Below are 26,441 nucleotides of genomic sequence, written 5' to 3' on the forward strand. Positions count from 1 at the left end.
TAGAAGTAAAAAACAGCCATCTCCCTTGTCAATAGATAATGCTTATTTGAGCAAAAATTTTAAGAAAAAAGAAAGGGTATCAAGAATCAATGAGTAATGACAGCTCTCCTCAATTTTGTGATATCACCCAACAGTGAAACCCTTCCTGAACTTCTCTGGCTCAGACTTGTCATTATCCCAGTCATGCTTGCAACATTCACTGCATCTCTGTTTCCACAATTTCAGCTAAAAAGAGAAGAAGTTCTTGGATTTGTCCTCAAAAACTCAGCCACAAGAATTTCTCACACACTTTCCTTTCCAAAATTACTCTTCTATTTTAATTTTTAATAATTACAGGCTAGGAGCGTTAAATATTTTGGGCAAAAAGCTATTGATTTTTTAATGTTTCTTTATGGTATGCCTAGAAATGTCAGTGTGTATATTAGATTCCAAAAAACATACTTTGTTTAAGATTTAAGAGCAATTATAGTGGCAATAGATTTAAATATTAAGAAGCTAATTAATAGTCTTGTCAAGAAACATTCTCGCACCGCACAGTGTTCCCCATAACAATAATATTCCTGCTACTTTATGAGCTGAAAACACCAGTCTTCGGAGGACTGAAGAAAGGCTAGAAAGCATTAACCATCAGCTACACCACAAGACACAAATCTTTGCCTCAGTCTGGAACAGATTAGGAAGTAGCTGTGCAATATGACAGGAGGAGCAAGACCAAAAAGGAGCAAGTTGGGTGACTAGAGGCTAGGGACTGTGCAGGAGGAGGTGGTGACACATCATCTTCAAGCACAGCGGTCTGTGATCAGCACAGCACTGCTACCATCACTGGAGAAGGAGGCAGAATTTGCTAGGGATGTTGCAAATGTATTTATTCACTAAGACAGGAAATCAGAAGACACTATATCTCATCCCACTGGTAGCAGCGCCTTATCAACACAGTAGGAGTGACAGAGGTTTTGAAGGCACAAACAGAAAGAGAGGTGACATGAAATAAAAATTTTCTCTTTGTATTTTTAGCAAATAAACATTAACTAATTTTTCACTCCATCAATTTGTATTCACTGAAGAATCAAACATCACAGAGAACAGTATCTTAGACCAGTTACAGAGATTAATTTATTTAGCTGCCTTTAAAATGGAAAGGTTTCATACTTTTAACTCTTTCTAAGAAAAACTACTTTGTATTTTTCTTACAATGGAGATGGAAGGAGCATCTTTAATATTTTTCAGATGTAAAGCCTGACTTTCTATAATCCCTTTCCTCAATGAAGAATTAATACTACAGACTTCAACACTTTCACCTTTGAGGACAGTACTGCTTAGTCATTTTAGAGGTGTTTTTTCTCAAGAGAGCAATATCCTCTCACAGTACATGAAGCACATCCATCAGGCTCAATGCAGGGGTTTCATGCTCTCAGCAAGGAACACTAAATCTATTGTTTAGGCTGGAAACAAGAAGATAAGGCAAATCTGTGGAGTTAGTAGGAATAACGGAATGTTCTTCCTCCCGATAACCTCTCCTGTTCCCCGCCTGGATTCATACATGGTCCAGCACAATGTTCCTTTGCTGTAAGGAAAGACTCCCTTAGTCCTGCCTCCATCAGGCAGCACGTTCACCCTTCTTTTTCTTGCCCAAAAGACTGCAATATCCATAATGGAGATGTGACAAGTTTAAAGTCCACACAAATGAAGCAGATTTATGGAAGCGAGGCAGAATGACTGCCTTTGCGAGTATGAGGGTTTGTCCAATTAATGAACTATTCTATATTGCCAGTTTTGTGGATAAATAAAATGCAGAATAAAAATAAAACAGAAAATGCATTTGTAATATTTCTGGTTCTATTTAGGTCTGGGGCACTTAGAGCAGGTTTTATTGACCTCACATTAATGGCTAACCAGACAGACCAGAGCTCAAGGGGGCAAGGGAAATATTCCAGTTATTTTTTACTCTAGAAAGTTAACTGTACATGAAGGGAAGTTGCTACTGCAGCATTCAGCTTCTTGAAAATGAAGTAAATGTTGCAGCAAATTTATGAAGGATTTTAATTTCCATGATGGACCTTACAACCTTTTGGAGACCACTTGTCGTGGCATGTCCCAGCACCTCACCCACTGCAGGACCAAAAGTGCAACTATCACATACATCAGATGCAGACCTGGCTATCAAAAATTAATTTGCATTGACATTCATGAGCAGCAGACAGAGACCCTCCCAATACATCCAGCTATTCTCTGAAAAGTCTAGTGGATTGTGTGTGTTGTCTGGAAGAAGAGGGATATCACCTCTTCTTTATCCTAGCCTTTGCCAATTGGATCCAAACCACTGGATCAAGAAACCAATGGTTTCATGATCCTCTTGCTCTAATGCATAAAGCACTTTCCCTAGAAAGTCTGGAGTTCAGATGGAAAAGGACCACCCTGCTTCCTAAATTAGAACAAGTCCATGAATTCATGGTTGGGAAAAGAGAACCTGGTCCTTTTGAGCATGAATATAGAACAATTCAATAAAAACACATCTCTTAGCCTTAATAAGCTTTTTGAAGCCACCTTTTACAGAATGAGGAATTCCCTCTTTGTTTGATCTGAAGAGAGAAAAGAAAAAATGCTATTAGGGGTTTTTTCCATGTACTTTCCAAGATCATGGAAGAGGAAGTAAATACAAGTAAAGTGCCTAGTCAAGATCAACCCAAATGTTTTCATTTTGCAAAATCCAAATGAGAAATCCATCAGTGCTGATGAAAAATTTCTATGCAAGTCAGCTTTTCTCAGCATCATTGATAAAAATAAAAAAAAAAATAATAATATATGGCTGATATGAATATCCTCTTAATGTATGTGGACACAATCTGGTGCCCAAATTGATCCAGTAGCTCCATAGTACACTAGGCAAGGGAACTATCCCTGGATTCTCAGGTTTAAAATTCGTATATTTCTGTAAAAATGGTACTTTAAGTCTAAACTTGACATGATGTCTTCAACAGATAACATTTCCCTTTGAAAAGTACATTTTCCATGGTGTGGTATTCTCACCAATTTCAGTGATTTCCAGGTAAGGCGGGGGGAAATATGGAAAACATAATCAGATAAATAGCAAACATTTAGTCTATGGATAAAATATTTAACACAGGGCACACTTCTTCAGGATCTCACTCTGGTTTTGCTGAATTTATAAAACTACCCTCCCACTTACACAACAATACTTGATAATTGTAGAACTGTTTATTCCTGTAGCAGAACGCATAAGGGACTGCACAGGGATACCTGTCCACCACAATAGCAGCCTGTCCAAACTGGTCTCTAACAATTGGCAAACCATAAAATTTAAAGACAGCTTATTAAACAACAACAAAAAAAAAAACAGATCTGAAAGCTTAAACAACATGTACAATGATTTTCTACCTTAATCTTTGCCTGTGTCAGGTAAAAATGCTTAAAGTCGAAAAGCTGTTTAATTTCAGAGATGACTAAGCCAGAAAATCTTACTGCCCTGAAGAGACAAACTCAGTTTTGGACCACTATTTCAGCTGCTTACTATTCAGCAGGGGCAAAATTGAGTCTAGTTTTGAAACATTGGGGTTTCATATCAAGGTAAATAAATGGCATTTTTCCTGTCTACATTTTCTTGCCAGCTCATTAGCACAGCCCAAATTTCATTACTGATCATCCAACCCACTGTGGTTAGTGTTTTGACAAAATTCTCTGTTATTATAACAGCTTAAATACCAATATATAGGCACTAAAATTTACGGATTAAGTTCAAAGGGTAAAAAATTGAGAAAAATAAATAGATGCACAAAATACAGAAACCCCAAAGTAGCAAGGTATGGACACTAAAACACTATGGATGACTCATTCAGGGATACATAGCCCCTGCATGAAATCACACTTTACTTTTAATAAAACCTCCACCTTTCTTGCATGTCAATTGGAAAACAACATAGAGAGTTCCAGCACAACATGGGGAAAGCTTTCCTAGGTCTATCCTTGGACTTTTTCATGCTGGAGGGACAATATACTTTAACCAACCTCAAATTTTCTTGGAATGCATGTGGTCCAACAAAATTTTCCTTAGTCTTACCAGCTTTCCAGGCTGCCTGGTGTAAACAAGTGACCTGTTGGTATTTCTTTTAGAGTTGCTGTGAATGGCTCAAGCTTTGGGAATGGCAGGAACAATTCTGAATAATTACAAACAACTTGGTAAAAATAAAGACAGGGACTCTGTGACTACACACATGGTATTTTCTTCACACACCACAATAATTCCTTTAAAACTGTTACATTAAGATAATATGTAAAGATAGTTCAGCAGGCCTCTTACTCTGAGAAAATTAATTTTTAGCAAGTGCATTCACTAAATTTCACAAGTTATATGGGTTATATTCTTCAAAAAGATAGCTGATGGTTTCTGTATAAAGAAAGGAAAAGCCTTATAGGCTCTTAGATGTTTCTACTGAAAAGGGATTGAGTAAATAATAATCATTTTCTTATTAGTGTAAAAAAAATTTTCTTGTGTATTTAGATTCAAACAGTTTAAGTAGCTTATTTTCCATCAGTGCTCCCACTGGTTTTAACAGGATAAATGAGAGTACTGGTGAAAATGACAAAAATAAAGGTATTGATAGCTGAGCCAGTATTTTTCATATTGGGAAGCCAATATCTATAGCAATACCTGCAAGCTGAATCGTGAGCCAACTTGGTCACCTTCTATGAAGTCTTTTCACTTCCAAAATAGAGCAATCAGACACAAAATCACAGTTCTATTGGTGAGAGATTACAGGCTAAAAGACAATTCAATATTCTTGCTCCTTCCCCCAAATAGCCAAAGTAAAAAATACAGGGAGGTGTATTGAGGGTTGAGATGCAACATCTCAGTTTGGGGACACCACAATCACAAGCGGAAAACTGGCTTGGGAAAAGATCTCTGTTTGGTGTCCTCCTAAGGGTTAAGGACAGACCAACAGCCTGGTGAGCTGGATTCTCTCGTCAGGAGCCTTAAACGGGGGGATGTGCACAGGGCTGCGGATTTTAATGGCAGCATTTACGTTTCACGTCGGGAGGGGGGATCCTCTGGAGCTCTCTGAAGGTGAGAAAAGAGGAAACCTTGTGAAATGAAACTGAGGGCTGTACGAAATCAAGGTCACAGTGCTAGTTAGCAATTTAATAATAACTGTGATCAACTTTGATTGAAAGTTGACGACTGCAATCCCACTTAATAGCCAGAGAGAAAACTGTTTCTGTAAGAGTTCAACTGAAATCACAGGATGAATGGCCAAGAAGTAGAAAGCAAATATTACTAACATAAAATGTGTTAGCTGAATTGCTTATTTCCATGTGGATGAGGCTTTTCTGTTATAAAGGGATATTTATCTGTCTCTGCATTGAATGGGACACATGTAAACACCCCAGGAAAGTTGGATATCCAGAGTGGTTTTGATTCCAAGTACTAGAGGCATGCTGGCACTTGGAACTAGTCTGGAGTTAACATATAATGAAAGCAAATGTTTACAAAATCATTTCCAATCACTACATTAAATATGGTTTCCCATTTTGAGGAATTTAATTAAATAGAATTAAAATAAATTAAAAATCTAAGTGATCATTTCCAATTCTCATCTGATTAAGAAAAAAACACAAAAGTTTTATTAAGAAAGATTTATTTAAATCCAAGGCTTGAGAATGACTGCTATGAGCTATTGAGAGAACATCATTTGTTAAGTCTCAGCAAATTATGCTAGTGGGAGGGCAAATGGCAAGTAATGAAATAAAGCTTCAAGTCTTTTACTCAGCATTTACCCTGATAAAACTTATTCTGATTTCACTGCCAAAGGATAGGCTGAATACAATCTCTAAAGGGTTTGTATTCCATCTTTTACACACATCTAAAAACCTCAAGAAGAATCAACACAACAGTAAGCTCTAAGCCAAGAAAGATTATGTTAAATTTAGAATTAAAAAAAAATTTTAAAAAAGAAAATAACTTTAGATCAAAGGTTTGAAAATGAGCTGTCATAATAATCAAGCACATATAATCTAAGTATGGTCTTATGAAGCAGCCACTGCAAAACCAGCTGTCAGTTTGGAAGGCATGGGCAGGGACATTTTGTCTTATGTAAAATTTATATTATATTATATTACATTACTTAACTGCAACAATCCCTTCCTACTCAGGTGTTGGAGCAAACCAGGTGAACCAACATTGGGTACACAGATTTCAGAAGGTTACAGTTTTTCAGCTTTGTGATTCAAACCCTTCTCTTTACAAATGAGCAGCGATTTGAAACACGTTGACAGGCACTTTGCTCCATTCCACAACAGAAAAACACCCCCAAATTTTTAAATACAATGACAGATCTCTTCTATATGGCAATCAACTCAGCCAAAAATGATACTCATAAAGTCATGTGCTTTTGTAAGAGTTAGATGCTAAGGATTTCCTTAATTATCCAAATACCATCTGTCCTAACTCCCTGTGTTTACATTTGGTAATAAATCACAACAATATTGCGACTTTACGCCCTGCGCTTTGGTTAAATGCTCATATTAAGGAAAAAGTAATGGACAGCCATTTACAAAATGATTATTTAGACTTAAAATTTCATCTAAACTGAAACTAAAGAAGCATTGTGATCAGTCCCAGCTGATCAGCACTGTTTACCTCTTGGGTAAATAAAGACGCGTATTTTGTGATGCATGCTTATCAGAAGTTGCCAAATAAAACAAGGATTGTGTGGCTTGGATATTCCAGACCACTTTGTATATATCCAACTTCTCCCTATTAGGTCATATTAATTGTCCAACTTATAAGTAGGTCTATTGTAAATATAAAAATAAAATTTGTCTTTATGTTTTTAGCAATATCAAATGCACATGAAAATCCTCCTCTGTATATAGTTACATGACATGTAGTACAAGCTTTATGTCCCCCTTTTAGCTTTTGCAGAGGAATGCATGCAGGAGACCAGCCTGCTGCATTGAGTACTTGTATTTCTTTAAGGTAAACACTGATGAAACATTTGGAAGATTGAAATAAAAACAAGAAATTTATGAGACATAAAGGTATCACGTAAAATTGCTGTGAATTACAATAAAATTGGCTGAATCCCAGAACAGATAATCCTTATAAACATGCAGGAATGTTGTAAACTGTATATGAATGTCAGTGATACAGTACATTAGGAGATTCATATTACACTTGGTGCTGTGCAAGTCTCAGTCCCTGGGTTTTTCATGGCCTCAAAGATTAAAATAAATATATGTAGTATCTTTCCTTCCTCCATGAAGGTATTTTATGTACACAGTTTTATTATGCTGAACAAAGATACCAAAGTCTGTTTTTTCTTGAGCTGTCAAAGTACAAAAGAAATGCAAAAAGTCCTTGCACAGATGTAGTAAAGTGCTGGATTTTATCTTTTGGCAGGTGCTCAATATGCAGCCCACATAATCACATGTTAATGACTGGAGTGTGTTAATCAGCATGCATACCTGATTCCTTCTTGCCCAAGGAAAAAAAAAATTAACAATTTAGAACGTGTTAATGCTTCTACTTTTGAAAAAATTCATGTCAATATACAGAAGTGAATTAAAAAGTTTTCAGAAATTGCTTCATAAAAATAGGAAATGTTAAAATAGGAGAAAGGAATAAAATTACTACAGATTTAGATGAACATAAACCACAAGTCTTTTGCAAAGAACTCAGGTGATGATTAATTCTGTTTAAACACAGTTCACCCTAGAATATAGGGAAAGGTTTAAAATAGACTGTGCATTTGGAAAAGAAAAATTATACAATGTCAAAATGAAAATAAAACAAATAAAACAAGCATGCCAACAAGAACAATTATTTGATTCTTCTTCAAATAAAGTTCAATTTTATATTTCACCACCTCCAATAAGTACATTATCCCGCACACTTCTGGGGAATTGTTTTATTGTTTTTAATATGAAATGTTCACATCTTTTTATGCTAAAGATAGTAAAACAAAGTCCTTGATATTTTAAACCTTTAGACATGTGCTTAAAATTATAGTTGCTGGTAGTCCTAATAAAGTAAAGTTAAGCACATACCTGAATGCCTTCTGAATCAGAACAACATGCTTAAAAAATAATTAATTCTATCTTTTCTGCAATATATTTCTCATAGACGTTTATTTTATGGAAATATAAAATACCATATCCTCAGCTTTTACACACCCTTTAATTTCAGCCAAAACTTCGTACCCATGCAATTATGTATGTAGGTATTTATCTCTTTAGTTAGATAAAAATTCTAATGCACTACCTGGCATGCAGAAATAATATCACAAGCAAAGTAGAATTGCTTTCGATGATCACAAAACTCAGATTTGTACATGTAAATAACAGCTGCATGAGCAATTTAGCAGAAACAGAATTGCCAGAGTTTAGGGCATTTATGTTCGATGCATTTTATATGTTCATATTCAGCCCATAAAGGAACCAAAAATAAAATTTCAAAACATGTAATTGTATCTATAACTTTCAAGAATTTGAAGCCATGAATTTATATAACAACAAATTCACAGTGTTTAGCATGTGTAAATGTTTTTCAATGATCTTCCCTAAACACCTGAGTTTATTTTCCTTAAAGGGAAGAACCTTCAACATGAGAAGTTAATAACATGGAGCAGGAGGTGGGGGGTAGCAACAGGATTGTGCCTGTTTTATGTAGAGACAGAAACACCAAAATAAGAGCTTTAGGATACCACCTATTTCTGCCTTTCTGATGGCAGTAGCTTTGCTAAGGCTATATGAAGTAAAATGCGATACTCGATGATTTAAAATTATTTTAAAAGGAAAAAATACATATGATATGAAAAAATCTTCAGTTTCTCTGCTGCATACATAAATCTGCTCTCAGTACTGCTGAGATGTACACACAGCCACAGTGGAAAGGTAGGAAGCCTTTCACTCCTTTGGCAAGAAGTCAACAAAAGATAGAGTCTTGACGTAATTATGAAATATCTGTCAATGCTGCCATTTGAGATAAAATCCACCAAAGAGATACAGTTTCTAAATCCAAGGGATCTCTGAATGATGTTACAAAATGTACAGGGAAACACAGCATATATTTGGAGACAATTAATTTTATTTGTGTGTGTGTGTCTGTGTTTGGTTTCCCTCGGTCCCAGGGAAATAACACCCATCGCTGAGACTGGGTTTGCTGCAGGGGTTCCCTGTGAGAGTCCCTCCCATCCAAATAATACCAGAGCAAAAGAGATGTGCCTGCCCTCATCCAGTGCATGCACACACTGTCTCACTAACTCCCACTGCCAGCTGCCCTGGGGTCATGGGCAGGGGGAAACAGCAGTGGGAAAAGAAAAGGGTCCAGTGACCACCTACAAGTGATCCCCACAGTGCCTGTGAGCTCCTCACAACCCCTGCTTGTCACATCAGGATTGGGGGTGGGAAAAGAACTGACCTCTCTGTGGATTAGTTACTGTTGGGAGCAGATAAGGAATTGTGCATTTTGGAGAAAGTGTCCAAATTTCTTTAGATTAAAACTGCTAAAATTTATTATTCATGAGTCCCAAGTCTAGCCTTAATAGCATAGGAATACACCACCCCATTCCTCAAAGAAGGTGTATTATAATACATCTAAATCTGTATTTTCTTGTTGGCCCTGCTTTCTCCTGATACTTCACAGCAAAAATAAAAAAAAAAAAATCTTTGTAATTTACCTCCTGGGCTGTGAGGGACTCTGTATGAAGATGGGGGCCATTCCTGGTTCCCCAGTGAGCAAACATATTAATATTTTCCATTTCTTTACATACTGACCAATAAATATATTACCGGGATACAACCACTCAATTACTATTAAATTTAGCAAAATTAAGTATTTTTAGCCTTTCCTGCTCATCCTCTCTGTTACCTTAACAGAGACAGATTTTGGATGCAATCTAAAAATTTTACTATTTTCTTGCCTGCTTCTCACTGTCTCATTGGACAAGGCACAATACTTTCACCATTATCTTAGTACCACTTTGCCCTCTTCCCTACAGTTTACCACAACTAATAGATATGGCCTTCGCCTGAAATAGGTTTTATTTTCTAGTAGGGCTACAATCAGCAATAAATACCCAGAGATCCAGGTGTTTTTACACTAAGTTACAGTTAGAAAGATAAGTATAATCTTTTCAGCCCAGTAATATGAATTTACAGAAATCTTTGGGTTGCTTTATCTTCCCCCCACTGTAACATCAAATTGGCTGGTGAAATGATACTGGCAGTATAAGTCATTACAGGTCTGATGTTACAGTTGTTACACATTGCTGAATCTGTCAAATGAAAAGGGAGCACAAAGGGAATTTCCAAATGCAGCTGCTATTTCCCATTTGTTAAATCCTTTTATTACACCATATAAGTACACAGCTGGGAAATACTATAGAGTAGGAGTTAAAACAAAATATTTTGGCTTCCAGACATTCAGAATACACAAAGGACTCAGTGGAAAGCAATGCCTGATATCAAAAGGGAGTGAAAGTTTGAAAACATTTCTAGCCAGTGTGGTTTTTTTCTGATAATGAACAATGTAGTTTAAAGGTATCTTACATTACAGAAAGTGCTGCATGCCATAAATGTTACGTAGAAAAGCAAATTTTTTTCACTAAAATCGCCCTCCTACTGTATCTTTTCTAAACTTGAGATCTGTACAGCCCTCGTAGCAAATTATGATGCATACTGTGTGCTCTTTCAAATTCCAGTGAACTCCTTAGTAGTTTTAAGGACAGAAAGGATGCAGGATTGTGCTCTTAATTAGATACCAGATAAAAGAGAAATTTTTCCTCCCCATATGTCGACACAGCATTCTTTGAATTTACTACCTTTTAAGCAGACAACACACATTATTGATGCATTTTAATGACAGCACTACTGTCTTTACTTTCAAAGTAAATGCTATGAACAGGTGCTTCTTCAAATCTGCTTCTAAAGGGTCCGTCTGGGAAAGGTCAGAAAGTGCTTACCTTCTGGGAATTTGGGTTTATTAAGTAAAAAAGTGGCCACTGCCACAGCACCTATCTCAGAATTGCCCAACTCACCTTCTGGAATCTGTCTTTCTGGAAAGAAACATCTCTCCTCCCTCTAAGGAGTATGAACATGTTTTCATCAGTATAGTTGCAGGCCTCTCTAAATTCTTTCTTAACAATATAAATGCCTGCTTGACCGAGATACTTCAGAGAAACTCTCTGCAATGAATATAGGCTTAAATGTTTGCTCATAAAGAACATATTTAAGTGAGGGGAAAAAAATAATGAAAAATAGAACAAGGTACTTAAAAAATGAGGGTCCCCTCAAGGAGAAAAAAAAAATTTCCCCAGGTCACTATTGTGATCTCACAAGCTATCTAAGTAAATACACTTGGACCTTGCTCTGTACATTTAGAGCTCTTTTAATTGCAACCAAAAAACATCTTAGTCTTCACTGGTAGCCAAGCCTTGTAAATTAGACCCAGCTCTGAGCTGGGAAGAAAAAAGATCCATTTGGTTTAGCTGAGAGCTTGTGAAAGAAGTCTGACATATATCCACCGCCAGATTTAAGCCTAGGGACTTGTGGAAACTGCTAATGATTTTCAGGACATTCATCTACATGGAATATTTACTGGAAAAAGGAGATAGGAAAACCAGAGTGCTAAGTCCCTCAAGCAAAGTTTATGCACCTGTTCTGAAACATGAGAGGCTGTGCAGTGATTCGTGCCTGTCCAGAGGTACAGCGAGTGTTGACATGACAGTGCAGCATGAGGAAAGGAAACAGAGATTGCTCTCTGTCACTGGGACTGCAAACCCCTCCAGAGCAATATGAGCACAAATGATCACACTGTACAAGGGCCAACCATTTCACCTCACTCCAGGTCCAAGGAACAGGCTGAACCAAAAAAAAAAAAAAAAAAAGGCATGGAAGGACTGCTGGAATCTAGTAGTTCCTTTCTCTCTAGGACACAGAGTAATTTTATCTATGATACTGGTGTCCTAATATCAAAATTCCAAGAGTGCACCTGCCTCTCTGAATGAATGGAGAAGTAGCTGATGAATTCACAGATTAACTTTTTCCATCAACAAACTGGATCAGTCCTTTCTAGTCTGCATGCAGCTTGTCCTCCTGATAACACAGAAGTTTAAATTATTCTAATGCCCTTATTGCATAACTTGGGCAAAAGACTAACTCTCGGTCCAAAATTCTGAATATAAGCCATAAATACAACTTACAACCTACCTTTCCAAATCACTAATCTATAATTATTTTTCTTTAAAGTGATTTTGCAGTGGAAGTTTTGCCTTCTTCATGACAGTTACCCAAATGCCTGAGAATATTTTAGGCCTGACAGAAAGTTCTGCACTGGGTGAAATTTTGCATTACAGATTAGATAGCATTTTTCTGGTTTGGTTTGATCTTTTGAATCAACTGGATTTTAGGAGAAAAAAAAACAACACTATATTTACAAAATAAATCTTACTGTAGTGCTATTATTTAACTAACTCCAGACATGATAGTATGCACAAAGAACTCTGGTATCTCTGTTGAGAGAATAAATGAGAACTATTGTATCTAGTCAAATTTGAAATGAATCCATTATTGTTAGTGGTGCTAAAAAAAAATTCTGCAATTGTGCTTAACATTATTAAAATCTGCTGATTTGTACAAGAAAAAAAACTATTTGCTGAAAAAAAAATCTGATCATAGATATTTAATAGAAATTGAGAAATTTTGTGAAAATGCAAATTATTCTTTTTAAGCTAACTGTCTGAATTTAAGGTTTTTGAAAGTCACTTTCCAGAGAGTCTGGAATTATGATGTTCTAAATTTACAGAACACCTAGCTGCTCCACATACCTTAATTCTGTTTCTGAGGAACACATGCAAGGAAAATAAATTGACTAAGATGCTCTGTCCATTCAGCCTTCATTCAGTGCCCATTTATTGCAGAGTTTTGGGGATTCAGAGACAGAGTTACAACCACTAAATAAATTATATTTAGGCTGCTGAAGAGAATAGGGATAATAGTTCTGATCATTTCCAACATCACCTGTGTATAAGTGGTGATCTAGCTACTCATAAACACCTTTCCCTTCCACAAAAAGTTGTAATTTCCTAAAAGCACAGTAGGATGTTTGTGTCACCTAAAATGCCAGCTTCTTTTGTGTCACCTAAAATGCCAGCTTCTTTGTTGCTGTGTAAAGATATAATATTCTAGATTTGGTAGGTCCTATTTCTGAAACATGAGTAAAAAAAATACATTAAAGTTTCTTCCTTCAGCACAACACTTTGCAGATGACAAACAGTTGTGAGCTACATCCTCCTGTCAGAAATTAATGCTTGAATATATGAGCTAGAAAGGTTATGACATAAATCAAGGTATGAATGAAAACATAGTAATTGATGCATTTCCTTTCAGAAGGTGAACTCATCAAATGACCTCATTCAAATAGACCTGTATACTTAAGTAAATTATACAATTGTAATTTACAATTACACCATACGATGTTGATCTACTGCCGACGCTTTAACATTTAAAAAGCTTTACACCTGCACACGCCTTCCCAAAGATTGCAGTGAGCAATCTCTTACAGCACTAAATTTGGAAAGGCCCTGTGGGGATGGCCAAACTCACCATTCTGTGTTGGGCTGAGATTACTCCGTCCCACTCGGGGTCCTGCTGGATGGTGGTGACCAGGGTGGGGAGCTCCTCGGAGTGAGGTTTGTTGTGCATGACATTGTGTAGAGGCAGATGAGGGGCCGTGTGCTGATCACTGTTGCCCTCCTCCTTGTCTCGTGGTGCTAAGTCCTGGGTCATTGTTTCCTCTCCATCAGCTGCACATGCAAATGGAGAGGTAGCCTGCTTGGAAGACATTCTTCTGCGAGACAAGAGAAGGAGACAAAAAGAAAACATTGGTGCTCAGTGACAAAAAAAAAAAAAAAAAACAAAATAACAAAATCAAGCTCAGAACAGTCCTTTAAGTGCACCACACCTGCCTAGAACAGTAACAAATTAATCACCTGCAGTCAACAGAATTTTGTATTCTAAAAAGCACAGGCTTGGGGATCTGGACCCAAAACACTGAGGAAAAGTACTCCTTGATGCCAAGACAAGGTCACGGTTAAGTTATAGGGCATCATTCTAACATTTAGACTTGTCAAACAGTATCATTTTCTCCAGTCATAAGAAAATAGTGATTTTATTGGTATTTTCATGCTGATTGTGTATGAGTTCAATTCTTAAAACTCTTACTCCCATGAACAACCTGAAGCTTACAAGCAAACCTTTAAAGGAGAGAGCTCATCATGCTTACCTGACCTCATTCCTTGCAAGCAGAAGATGCTTTTTACATATATGAGAATAAATTTTAAATCCATTTCAAATTCTGCTAAATGAGTCCTTTTGCTGTTTGTTTAAAGCAGTACTGCTTTTTGACAGAGTAACATTTTGCCCAGTTTTACCTTTCAGAAAGTGTTTTGAGAAGCTCATGTGACAAGTATTCTAAACCTAAAAGGTTTGTTAAATGGATGGACAATACCTTAGTAACATTTTACAGTTCAAACTAAAAACCTAAAATAATTATGTTTCTTTTCATTTTAGACATGAAGTACAGGATATAGCTCAACAAAATACTTTGAATTACTTAAAAGTGCAATGAATAAATGCACTGATTTATGTTAAATGCCTTTTCCTAATAATGGCCTCTTACTACCATCTCATATGCAAACACAGCTTTCGCCACAGTTTCTGCACTTAGATGAAAATATTACTGACTTCAACTTAAAATCTGAAAACACTATCATTTAAAATTTCTAGTAAGATTAACTGCAACTGTTAAAACAATCATTAATAAACCTGAAAAGGGACAGCTAAAATATATTAGTTATTTTCCCAGGTCTTAGTAACTCCAGAATATCCTTGACACCGAAATTGCTGAGAAACTAAGGAATAAGATCTTCACCTTAATTGCTTTTTAACAATAATTGATTTCATACCATTTCTTTAAAAATGCACAAATCAGTTAACATAGGAAACCACATGAGCATTTTTCAAATTAGCAAATCATTAACTTGCTAGTACTGTTTCTACAGACAAATAAATACTGATTAAAGGGTCTGGAAATCTGAGACTAACAGTTAAATTTACAAATCTGTCACATGCTTTCATGAATATTACAGTGAAGGAAATATCAAGTGCAAAGAAAAATAATTAAGTTAATTCCAATTTAAACAGTAGTTTTTATGTAGCAGCCTGTGTTTCACATAGGATTTAACAGCTAATGCTAAATTTCTCACAATTAATGAGGGAGTTCAGATTTAGTATCCTACAGTGAAAAAAAAATTAATATAGGATCAACTAATCTAATTATGTACAGTTCAATATGAAAGTATTACAAGCTTTGAAGTGCTCTGAAACATATTACAACACTGATACCTATTTAGAATAACTATTCTGTAAATAGAGATAATCCTGCCTCTTAAACTCGATACTGGTGGGGGAAAAAAAGGTTTGTGTTTTCTTTAGGGAAGCCTAAATGTAAGTGGGAGTCTAACATGAGTGTTGCCAATAAGCAGAACCGAGGAATTTAAACCGTGCGTTGCATTCTTCCTATGCTAAAGAATTTGTGTTGATGCTACAGAGAACATGCCAAGAGTTCAGCAACCGGCATTATCGTGTGCACTTCAAAAGGTTCTGGCTCATAATTGCTATGATCCAAGATAAAATAAAAGGTTGCTTTCCCTTTTCTCATTAAAGTAGTCACGTTAATGCAATCACTCACATGAAAATATAAGTCATGATTTGCGTAATTTGAAAACCCGACATGAAAACCGAAAGTCACAATAAAGGTTTTTCCTTTCTTTCACCTTCTCAACAGATCTCATTCCTGTTTCATACTGAACGAGCTTCTGTGTAAAGCAAGAGCTATGGCTGTTTCTTCACCATAAATTAATCATGACACAAAACTAGAAATGAAAATGTCTCTTAAGAATAATTTCAACTACAAACTGCACCAATGAATAATACTGCACAATCCTAATTAAACACAACTCTGCAGCTGCAAAAATAGGCTGAATATGTCCAAAGCTATGAGTTGGCTTTAAAGGCTGGTTTGTTAGGGACTGTTTTCTTAAGGAAGGCTGGGCCCTCAGTCTTAATCAGCCAATAAATTATTTCCTGCAATTACATTAAATAGAAAATTATCTTCAAATTGGGAATGTTAATTGAAAATCAAAATTCAGACTGAAGTTTAGAAATTACATGCTGAATATAATTAGTCTAGAAAGGCTTCACCTCTATTTCATAAACAGGCTTTTGGTGTTTCCCCAAGTGACCATTCAGCAAAGCTATCTACTGGTAATGCACTATAAGGGAAGCATTTTTTTCCTTGACACGTACACTAATATACCTTCCTCTTATTCATGATATTTTAAACACAATTCAATAAAAATCTCCATTCAACTGCTGTGAAGTTGATTACATAAAGGGACTTTGTTAATATTAAAAATAAATTTATAAAAAGTCCCACTGACTAATAATCTCAAGCCACACCCAGCAACTTTTTTCTGTACTGGAGCAAGAGAACAGACCAAGGGTAGGGTTCAAGTGCTTCCTAGCTCCACCTACCACTTCTCCCCAGTGCTACATAATGGACAGACACCTTCCATGCTGCACTTTAATCAGTCACCCATAGCCTTGGAGCCTGGAAGGGAAGACAGGCTGAGGCAGGTCTCCCAGGCACTTGCTTTTCTCATGGCATAATTTTTAGGGGTGTGTTTCACTTCTATTTTCTCCAAAGCTTTGTTAAAACAACTAGATTTAATGGTAACTTTTTGGTTGTTAGACTAAAAACATTGGGTTTAAAAGGACAGATGTGTAGGGACCTGTTAGATTAAGCCCTCCACATTCTTTTGCCAGCACAATCATTAACTCAGTGAATATACTTCATTTTTACACGGCTTCCTAAGGGTGTCCAGTTATGCCTGGGTTTGCAATCAGGAAAGCAGGGCAAATTTAAACTCTGCAGATGGGTGTTATCCAGCCATTTGGGAGAATTCTGAACACATGATTCCATCAGGTCAAAAGGCAGAGTTCAGTCAATAACTCCAAGGTCTCATTCAATTCCAGTGGAGAAGACTCTGGCCCAGTTGAGTAGTTTATGTTTATGACAAAATTAAGCTGTAGAGCAGCGTGTTGTGTTAAAATATTTCAATGTTAAAATATGAGCATGAATAGCAGTCAAATTTTAAGCCATAACAACTTCCCAATTTTATATTTAAAATATTCAAAATGCATTTGCTAAAATCCCTGCTGAGAGGAGGAAAAAAAAATCAATATTCATAATAAATAAGGCTTGTAAAACTTGTATCAGAAATTTACTAATTTCCATTATAATTTATTTTATTTTTTTTTCTGCTATTATCAATTAAACTCACTGGAATGATTTAAAAAAAAAAAAGTTTCTGATAAAAAATATCTCCCTAGTTATAACCCCTGCAAACAGGGGTTTATAATGGAAGTGCTGACACAACCCTAACTACAGCAGCGCAAATGGTGCCGCTATAATACACAAAATCAAGTTCTATTATTCTAAACTATCCTTGCTCGGGGGGTTTTCTTTACTGTGCTCCCAGACAAACTGCTGAAGCATGAAAAATTTAAATGCAATCAAGTGGGTCCAATTCTACTTTACTAGAACAAGTGTCTACAGTGGTACAATCTTAAAAGAAGATGCAACAGATTTGTTTGGTGCTTTTCTTTCTTTTTTCTTTTTTAGCTGTTTATTTATAATACTGTGCAGTGGAGATAAAATAAGAGAGGAAATTACACTCACATTATATCAGTATATTGATTACACAGCACACAATCAGAAAGAAAACTACATTGTGAAATTGTTGCTTTGGTTAAATTGACAGATTAGCTGAACACAGCAATCACTAAAGGTGGAAAATATATCTAATGGATATGAGAAAAGGTTGGAAAAGGCCCTAATTAACTGAAGTCCTATCACCTACTCAATTCTGAGAATTTAAAAAAACTTGATCCATATTTTCCAACTCTAGAATAAATTCTACCTCATTTTGAATTTGAGACATAAACAAAATGTGATAATTTATCAAAAGGTCAGTAAACCTAAAGGATTGGACCCCAACTTCAGTCAGCCTCAAGTAGAAAAGCTAAAATTGAACTGCTACAGGCTTTTTTACCTACAAAAACCTAAACACAATCCCAAACAGTTTCACTTGCTATAAATGACCTGATTTTTTATTTGAAACCAGAGAAGAAATTCTCTCTGCCCTAAAGAAGACAGCCAGTCAGATTGACAAAATGTTGGTTTTTCTTTTTTTCCTACATCCAGTGTGTTATACCTTTCTAAATGCAAATGTTAATACTTTTTTTTTGTCTAAGGTTTTCCTCAAATTCTTCAAAAATTCATATCCTCTTTTTCAAACAATTAGCTGGTAGTCCTGACATGAAAGGCTTCCAAAGCCTGAAAAATCTTCCATCCCTGTTGACTGCTCAAATGATTAAATGTTACAGTAGAAATTAAGGCAAGACGTGGAGTTTCAGCTGCCAGACATTTCAGAACCAAGCCACGAAGTATAACAACAGATAACAACAATGCAATGGCCCAGACACTGTTCCAAAAACATATAAACTGAGCAATAACAACAGATCTATGACAAAGCAGACTTATAGTTGGCTGGGGATTCTCCCTTCTGCTCTGCTCCACCCTCACAAAGCATTCATAAACCTAAAGGCATGTCTACACTGCAGCCACATAAATGACTGCTTTGTAATGCTCAGATATCCAAACTAATTTTAAACAAGCTTGCTTCTGATAGCTCTCCAACTACAGTAGCATGGTGCTCAGATGGCCTAATTCATCCTGCTTTAGTGACTGCAGCAGAGACATAACCCAGGTCTACAGCTCCAACAGTAGATTGGAATCAGATTAGATTAGAAATATATTCGCTTACAGAGCTTTTATGAACAGTCTCCATTCCTTTTCCCCAAAGTGCCAGATTAAAGTACTTAAGTGCATGATTAACTGTAAGTATGCAAGCAGTCCACTAATTTCAAATTGGACTACTCAGTTTCAAAAAGTTAAGCACATGTCTAAGTGCTTTGGTGACTCCAGAACTAAATAAATTAAAAGAAACCATTTTTAGAAGTACTCATAACCTTTTAAGCATTTCCTTCTAAACTTTTATGCTAACCTGGTGTTCAGAACTAAAAAAAAATTTTAAAAAACATAAAGAAATCAGCCACAGCATCTTATCCCTTCCCAGGTTTTAAAATGTGCATACTCCTCTCATAATTTTAAACATTGTTACATTGTTAAAGGACCCTCCCTCACAAATCATCACTTTGCTTTGGGGTATATTAGACACATTATAGCTCAGATAGACTTAAAGAAAAATGAATGTGTTTTGGCAAGAGCCAAAATATTTTGCAGTTCTGCCTTGTAAAATAATGTTGTGTAGGCAGAACCCAGCAACGTAACTCACTGTAAAGCTAATGCTGTAATCTTGATGCCATCTTAGAATAAACAGCTATTTCCTAAAATTATGAAATCTTGTCTCTCTTTTCAAGGAGAATTAGGAACACAATTGAACAGTTAGTAAAAGATTTTGTACTCCTGGGGCCCCACACCACAACATAAATCCCTCTGCACAAAGCCCGAATAGCTCGAGAAGGCTGCAATGGGAGAGAATCTCTGTTTCTGTTCCTGGCTCTGAGTCACAGCAAGGCCTCAGGCCAATCAACTCAACTCCCTCAAGCTCTTCCTTGGCTTCATTTTGCAGGAATTCTACATGAATTAGTTACATATAGATCATAAACAGCACTGCAAGATTAGAGAGTTTATGGTAATCGCAGGAACCACCTTGGAAATAAAAGGGCGGGAGGGGGAGTGGAAGCAAATGTGATTCAAGAAATGACAGCTAAAATGTTAACTGAGCACCCAAATCTCTGGCTGAAATAAGCATCAAGCTAAGCAATACACCCACGGCTTCCAAGATACACACTCAGCTATTCTTGCATTTGTTTTTCCAATCCAGGCAAATTACCCTTCTGCTAATAGATACGAATCCAAATCACAAAGTTTGACTTCAGATTCAGACTTCCTCAAAGCTCAGAGGGAAGAACTTTTATGGTATTTCTTCTCCTTTGAAAAAAAAAAAGAACATGAGGGGAAAAAAAACCCAGCATCTTGGAATTTTTTGGAAAGTCATTTTCTTATGTTCTGCCATTAGAGTGACCTTCCCAGCCATGCAGCCACAGTGAACTACTAGGATTAGTGAATGAGCTCTTGTCTCTTTATCTAGTTCTAGAAAGCATCAAAATGGACACACCAAAAGAGCCTCACAACCCCTCTGGACTTTTCAGTGAAAATCCAAAATGTCTGTTTGGATTCATAAATGCCAAAATCACAACCTATCTTTTTAGCAATCTAAATACTCCATCCTCTTTATCCCCTACCAGAAGCTTTCACTGAAAATGCCTAAGGTGAACGAACCCACATTGAACACAGAAAAAGAGCAGTGAAAGAATAGTCACTTGGCACCTGGGATGTGCTCATCTTCAGTCACAGTAGTTAATATTTTCTATAGTTTATATTTAGCTGACAATATTGCTGTCACATTATTTAAACAGCTTGAGACTGTTCTTTGGACTGGAGCTCATATGCCCTGGAATGCTTTGACTCATGAATTGTTTCTCCTGATAATGTTACATCACGTAACCACCTCTGTTTAATTGGTTGGTATTAGCTTCTCAGTGATGGCTGCCTTTAAAGTCCTATGACTGGGCCATGTGTCTCTGGATATCCAATTTCTTACTGTTGGAAAAAGAAAAAAAAAAAAAAAAAAAGGCAGTACTGACTTCCAGCTATCTTTACCAATAATTATGGGAACAAGAGTGAGCATGCCAAGAATTTATCCATCAGCAACTTATTAGGATTTGTTTTTCTAGGCAGCAAGTAAGAGAAAATACAATATAAATAAAAGCAATCCTTAACAATAAAATTAGAAAACGATGCTTGCTATAAATAAGCACTAATCCACATATTTTTATGGGTCAGAATTACTTAATTGTTTATCTGAATGATTATATAAATGGTTTTGATAAATGATGCCTAAAAACACTAAAATAAGAAAAACTTATTTTAGCATGTTTAGACTTTGAGACTTTACACAGAAGACAAAAATACTTTTTTTTCCTCCCTTAAAAAGACACTTAAGAAGTTGTTCTAATAACTGAAAATCTTCCTGATCACACTTAGACCTGGTGGGCATAAGTTCCTGAAAGGTTCATTAAATCCTTCCAAGGCTCCACTAGAAACATGCTCCAATGGTAAGATACAGTATTCTTATATTATTTCCCTCCTATGATACATTTTCAGGAGTTGCCTAAAATTCCATGTGATGAGTTAAACAGTTACTTTTCAATCCTGCAGGTGTGAAAGGTCACATGCCAACTCTCTGCATTTCAGAACAGAAATATCAATACAGCCAGACTTCTTTCCCCCCCCTCCTTCCCCCTTCTTTCCTACTCCCTCCTTTCCATATTTTTAGTTCTCCGCTCTAAGTCAAACCAAACAGGTCTGCAGACAGAGAAATGAAGTATCAGTTTCAGGCTCACCTGTAGCCTGTTGCACTAAAGCACCAAATTAGAACCTCCATGTAACACAAAACAATGGCTCTGCAGCTCAGTTACAGATTTTTCCTTTTAATAAAAACCTTACGCTACAAGCCCAAAAACATTTCTAGCAGGCAAAACATTTCTGATTCAGTAGAGGTTATGCAAGCATCAAAGCACTTAAATATAGGTGCCAAACCACATTGCCAGGAGCTCTTAGTATTGTGAAGTACTGTTACCTGACAGCTCAGTGAATATAAAATTGCTTGTTTCTCCAACTGAAGACAATCAAATTGTCACCTTCCATTGTAATAACACACAACTTGAGATCAGCAAAGTGCCAACACAATTACCAGGAAGAAACAAAATGTAACAAAAAATATCAGATCTAAAATTCTCTAAAGGGTAAACACTTCCATCTGGCTATTCACACACACACACACACACACAAAAAAAAAGAAATATGAGAGATTCAGATGAGAGATTTTATTCTCACTATCAAATATCCTAGTTAATTTAGCAATAAGATTTATTTATAAAATAGAAAAAATGGCGAAAGGAGGTGATTCATGAAACACTAAAAATAAACACAGGTCAGAACTGTGCTGGGATTTTACTTGTGCACATTTAAAGTACTGCAAGGGTCAGCAGAGCTACTGCTAGGGACGAGCATACATATCTGTACTGTTGTTATTATAAACTCATATATGTGAGGTTTCATAAAAATTAATTCTAACTGGCACACGGCGTACTTTGGCACAAGCTACACATGACGTTCCACTTTTATTTGTTTATTTAAATGACTTCACTCTAAGAACTGAAAATGAAGTTTGAACTGCAGTCTGCCTCAGAACTGGGACTTTCAGGATATTAAAAACTGAGGAAAACCTTTGAAGGAGGTAATCTGAATACATGAAAAATAGCATTTTCACCATATATTTCTTGAGGTTATTCAGCAAGTGGCCTAAATATTCAGGAGTGAAATTTGCATTTTGGTGATGCAGAGATCTAATAACTAGAAATTGTTTTATATCTACAGTAGCTCTGGGCATCCTATAAACTACAAAAGAGTGTCCTAGGTAGGATATATACATGGAAAGCTATTTTCATCTAGTTCACAGAAATGAAACGAAACTTAAACCCTTCTTGAAAAATTTGCACTGTAGGGTGGTATAATGGATTATCTCTTCTGTGTTGACATTCCATTCACTACTAACACACACAAAGTTCCTGTGCATTTCTTGATGAAAATGCACATCACCTTCACATACTCTTTAAGGTTTCCCCAGCTGTGGGCAAGTTAGAAAAGAAAAGAGCAGAGCCAAGACTCAGCCTTTGACATCAGCGTTTCTCTGAAGGACTCTTAAGGAATGGCAGTAATGGTCAAGGAGATTTTTTTCCACCCTGCACAGCTGCACCAGAGCCAGATATAACTCTAGCCCTTTGGCTAAAGCAGGTACAAGGACTACTTAAACACATTGCTAGCCTTGCAGAAGAGGATAAGATGCAGCTCCACATATCCAACCAGGAATTTCTGCTGTGTCTTGTCTCAGGTGCCTCATCCACAGGAGCTCAGGCGCAACATAGAAAAGATGGATTTTCCAACTGCAGCCTGCTCCCAGGCTTTGGCCTTTGATGGATGCTCTTGTGCACTGCACTCAGTGACAAAACACAGCAGGAACAGAGGAAGAAAGGAAGGTAGCAAAAACCCAAAACTAATTTAAAGGCCCAAGTACTTTGATCAGATAAAACATAACTAGACACAATGCCTATTTTTGTGCAACTTTGGGAAGTTCTGGTTTTTGTTCAGGGTCCTTACAATCAGGCTTTTTGAAGGCAGCATTGTGCACAATATTGCTTTGTTTTGGACTGAGGTCTATGCAATATGATCATTACCTGTGTGCACAATGGGAACCCCAAAATGTGTTCATAGACCCCTGCAGGAGCCACCTCATTCACCAGAGAGCTGCAGCTACTTCTGGGAGAAAGAAGCATTATGTTCAGAAAAAGATCACACACCTAGCTAAATCTACTCAGGAAATATTTGAGAAATACCCTTATTTGATGGGCAGTGTGGCCAAGGACAAGGGTGGAAACATCTCTCTTATTCCCCCAAATTCTCCACTGCTTGGGCTGCTTTTCTTTTTATTTTAGTTACCTTCACTACAAAAATATGAAGAAAAAAGATAAATAATTACAACACTCCAAGAAATCAAATAAAGTACAACAAAACATTTTCTCCTCTATTAATTAAGGTAATCAGCTGCTATTAAGAGCAAACAATTTAAAGTTCAATTTATTGAGACTTTGAACCTTCTATCCTTTCACCAGTTCCACAGGTGAAATATCTACCAATTTTAACTGACTTAAAAAAAAGCCTGAAATAATAATACATTGTTATTCAAGACTTAGCATGACATACTTAATATCAAATATTTTAGCTGTTATTTAGTTTTAAAAATAAATTGTTTAATACTAACCAGATTCCCAAATAAAGCTCTCTATTTTTTAAGGAATCCACTGAGGCATCTAAGGACTAGGCACTAAAAAGAATCAGAGAACATTAAAAAGTAATCATCACAGGAGAAACTTACACCACTTCACTATTCAGCTTGAAGAGATCAAGCAGCAGCAGTCCTTGCATGCAGCACTCTGAAACTGCATCAGTTGCAGAGCAAACTACAAAACTCTCCCTGTCTTTTGGTTTCAGTTCTGTAATGCACCACAAAAGTGTTAAAAATAAATAAAAATCTGCAGTAATTGAGGACCCTCCACTATCCCACCTCCACGGAAGGTTATAGAATACAGCATCTCCTCTCTGAGAAGGAAACATGCATGTCAAAATCAATCATAAGGGTAAAGGTGAAGAGTGCTCAGGCTCGGAATTGCTCCACATTTCAGAGTGTTCAAAGTTCAGTGTCAGTAATTTTAAATGTGTTAAAGAACATAATGAAGAACAACTGTCAGAGGACAAAAGAAAACACAGGCCAGCACATGTACCAAAGGCTTAGATTAAGTTGTTTCCAAATAATTAGAAAGTAAAAAGACCAATGGTCTAAAATGCAGACTTTAAAATATTGTCAGTGATTTTAAATATTTTTTACCATTACCCTGCACATCCAGTTAGATCCCCTGCAAGTGATTTTAGCTAAAAGGCTGAGATATCCTTTTATAACTTGTGATGTAGCATGTTTACCATTGAAATATACGGTGCCTTATTGTGGTTTTCATCTCTGACCCATTTTTTCCAATATATTAAGGATAAAACACACGATCTGCATTTGTAAGGGAGTCTTGTCTTTTCAAACAGTGTCACTTTTTTTTTGCTCAGGGCTATATTTTGTAACCATTCCCCACTTATGTTTATTGGTAATAATTTATAATAGACAAGTAAACAGTGCATAATATGTGCAGACTATTACTTCAAAACTCAGATTTGAACAGTTTCATTTTCTCATGGACATTTGTGGAGGGCTCTGTTAACAATTTCAAAGGCAGTGCCATACAGAACATGATACACACATTTCATACACACAGATTTGCAGGCAGGTTTAGTTGGTACATGAACCATAAACAAGACAGTCCATTTCCTGTGGTTCTAACCCAAATATGTATAGAACTGAAAAGAAATGTATCTTTTAATCTAGGAATTATGACACAGAATCCTTATGGATTTTTGAGAATGGGTCAGATCTTCAGACACTGTAAATCAGAGCAGTTGTATTGAGGTTAACTCAATCCTATTTATTCATCTAAAAATATATCCTTAACAACTTTTCTTGGCATTGAAGATTTATGTTGGGTCTTTTTGCAGTATGAAATTTCTCTGTTTTCCGTGAAAAACTGAGTAGCAATATTAGCAGGAAGCATATGACACGATAATATTCCTCCAAACACTCATCACAGAGAAATGCAAAAAATAGTAAGGTAGATTAGGAATAGTGGCAGACTGTATCCATTGCTCTCAGTATTTTTAAAGTGTATTCCTCTTGAGCTGATTCAAAATAACAAGACCTCTTCACTTAGACAAGCACTTTCAGAAAAAAACCCCAAAAAATTACTTCTCTGACTGGCATAAGAGCTTATAGCAGATCATAATTTGGGGAGGAATCAAACACAAACTACTGAAACAAAAATAATTTATGTTTTAATTTGAACATGAATTCTTAGGCTGCTGCTTGGCAAAGCACTGCAGTCCAGCAGCTCCTGTGGAGCAAGGTCATGAAGAGACGGGGGTCATCCAAATACGTAAGACCCCCAGTGCAGCAGGCACAAACTCTCACTAATTATTTGAGGTCACTTCACAACCACTCTGGCAGCCTCTGCATGGCATTAGCACCATGCAGAGCAGGGCTGAGGTGACAGGAGCAGGGCAGGTGCCCATCAGCCCATCAGGAGGCACACATTTGGGCAGACAAAAATAGAGTGTGAAAGGGGAGATAGCAAAGACCCTTTTGGTTTCTTTCTGCGGTATCATTTTTGGTCACTGAGGTTTTGGAAGCTGATTCAGGCAGGGGAAAGCCCTACCTGGGCAGAAACTGGAGCTCAAAGAGAGGCAGAGGGCCACCCTAGAAGGAGGCAGGTTTGGAGCAAGCCCATCTTTTCAGCAGAGGGTCAATCTCCAAGAGAAGGAACTTCTACAAAGAGGTTCTTCTTACACTGAGACTGTACTCTGGTTGTCTTTTCATAGAAGGTAATGAAGCAGTCTAATATTTGGCAATCAGCACAACTTCTCATGTTCCAGAAATCTCAAAATATCTTCACCTTTACTAAGCAACTCTCTCAACACTCTCGCTTTTACAAAAGAAACTGAGACA

General features: G+C 36.6%; 1 protein-coding gene across 2 annotated transcripts in view; it reads right to left on the minus strand.

Moving 5' to 3' along the window:
- SOX6 (SRY-box transcription factor 6) overlaps positions 1 to 26,441 on the minus strand; it is a 359,140-nt gene that overhangs the window by 209,302 nt on the left and 123,397 nt on the right. For both annotated transcript variants that reach the window (XM_066551989.1, XM_066551990.1), the window contains one exon: positions 13,618 to 13,861. In XM_066551989.1, coding sequence (XP_066408086.1) covers positions 13,618 to 13,857 — 240 coding nt within the window. In that variant the 5' untranslated portion in view covers positions 13,858 to 13,861. The remainder of the gene's footprint in view (positions 1 to 13,617; positions 13,862 to 26,441) is intronic.

Source organism: Molothrus aeneus, chromosome 6 (assembly GCF_037042795.1).
Source record: "Molothrus aeneus isolate 106 chromosome 6, BPBGC_Maene_1.0, whole genome shotgun sequence".
Classification (NCBI taxonomy): Eukaryota; Metazoa; Chordata; class Aves; order Passeriformes; family Icteridae; genus Molothrus; species Molothrus aeneus.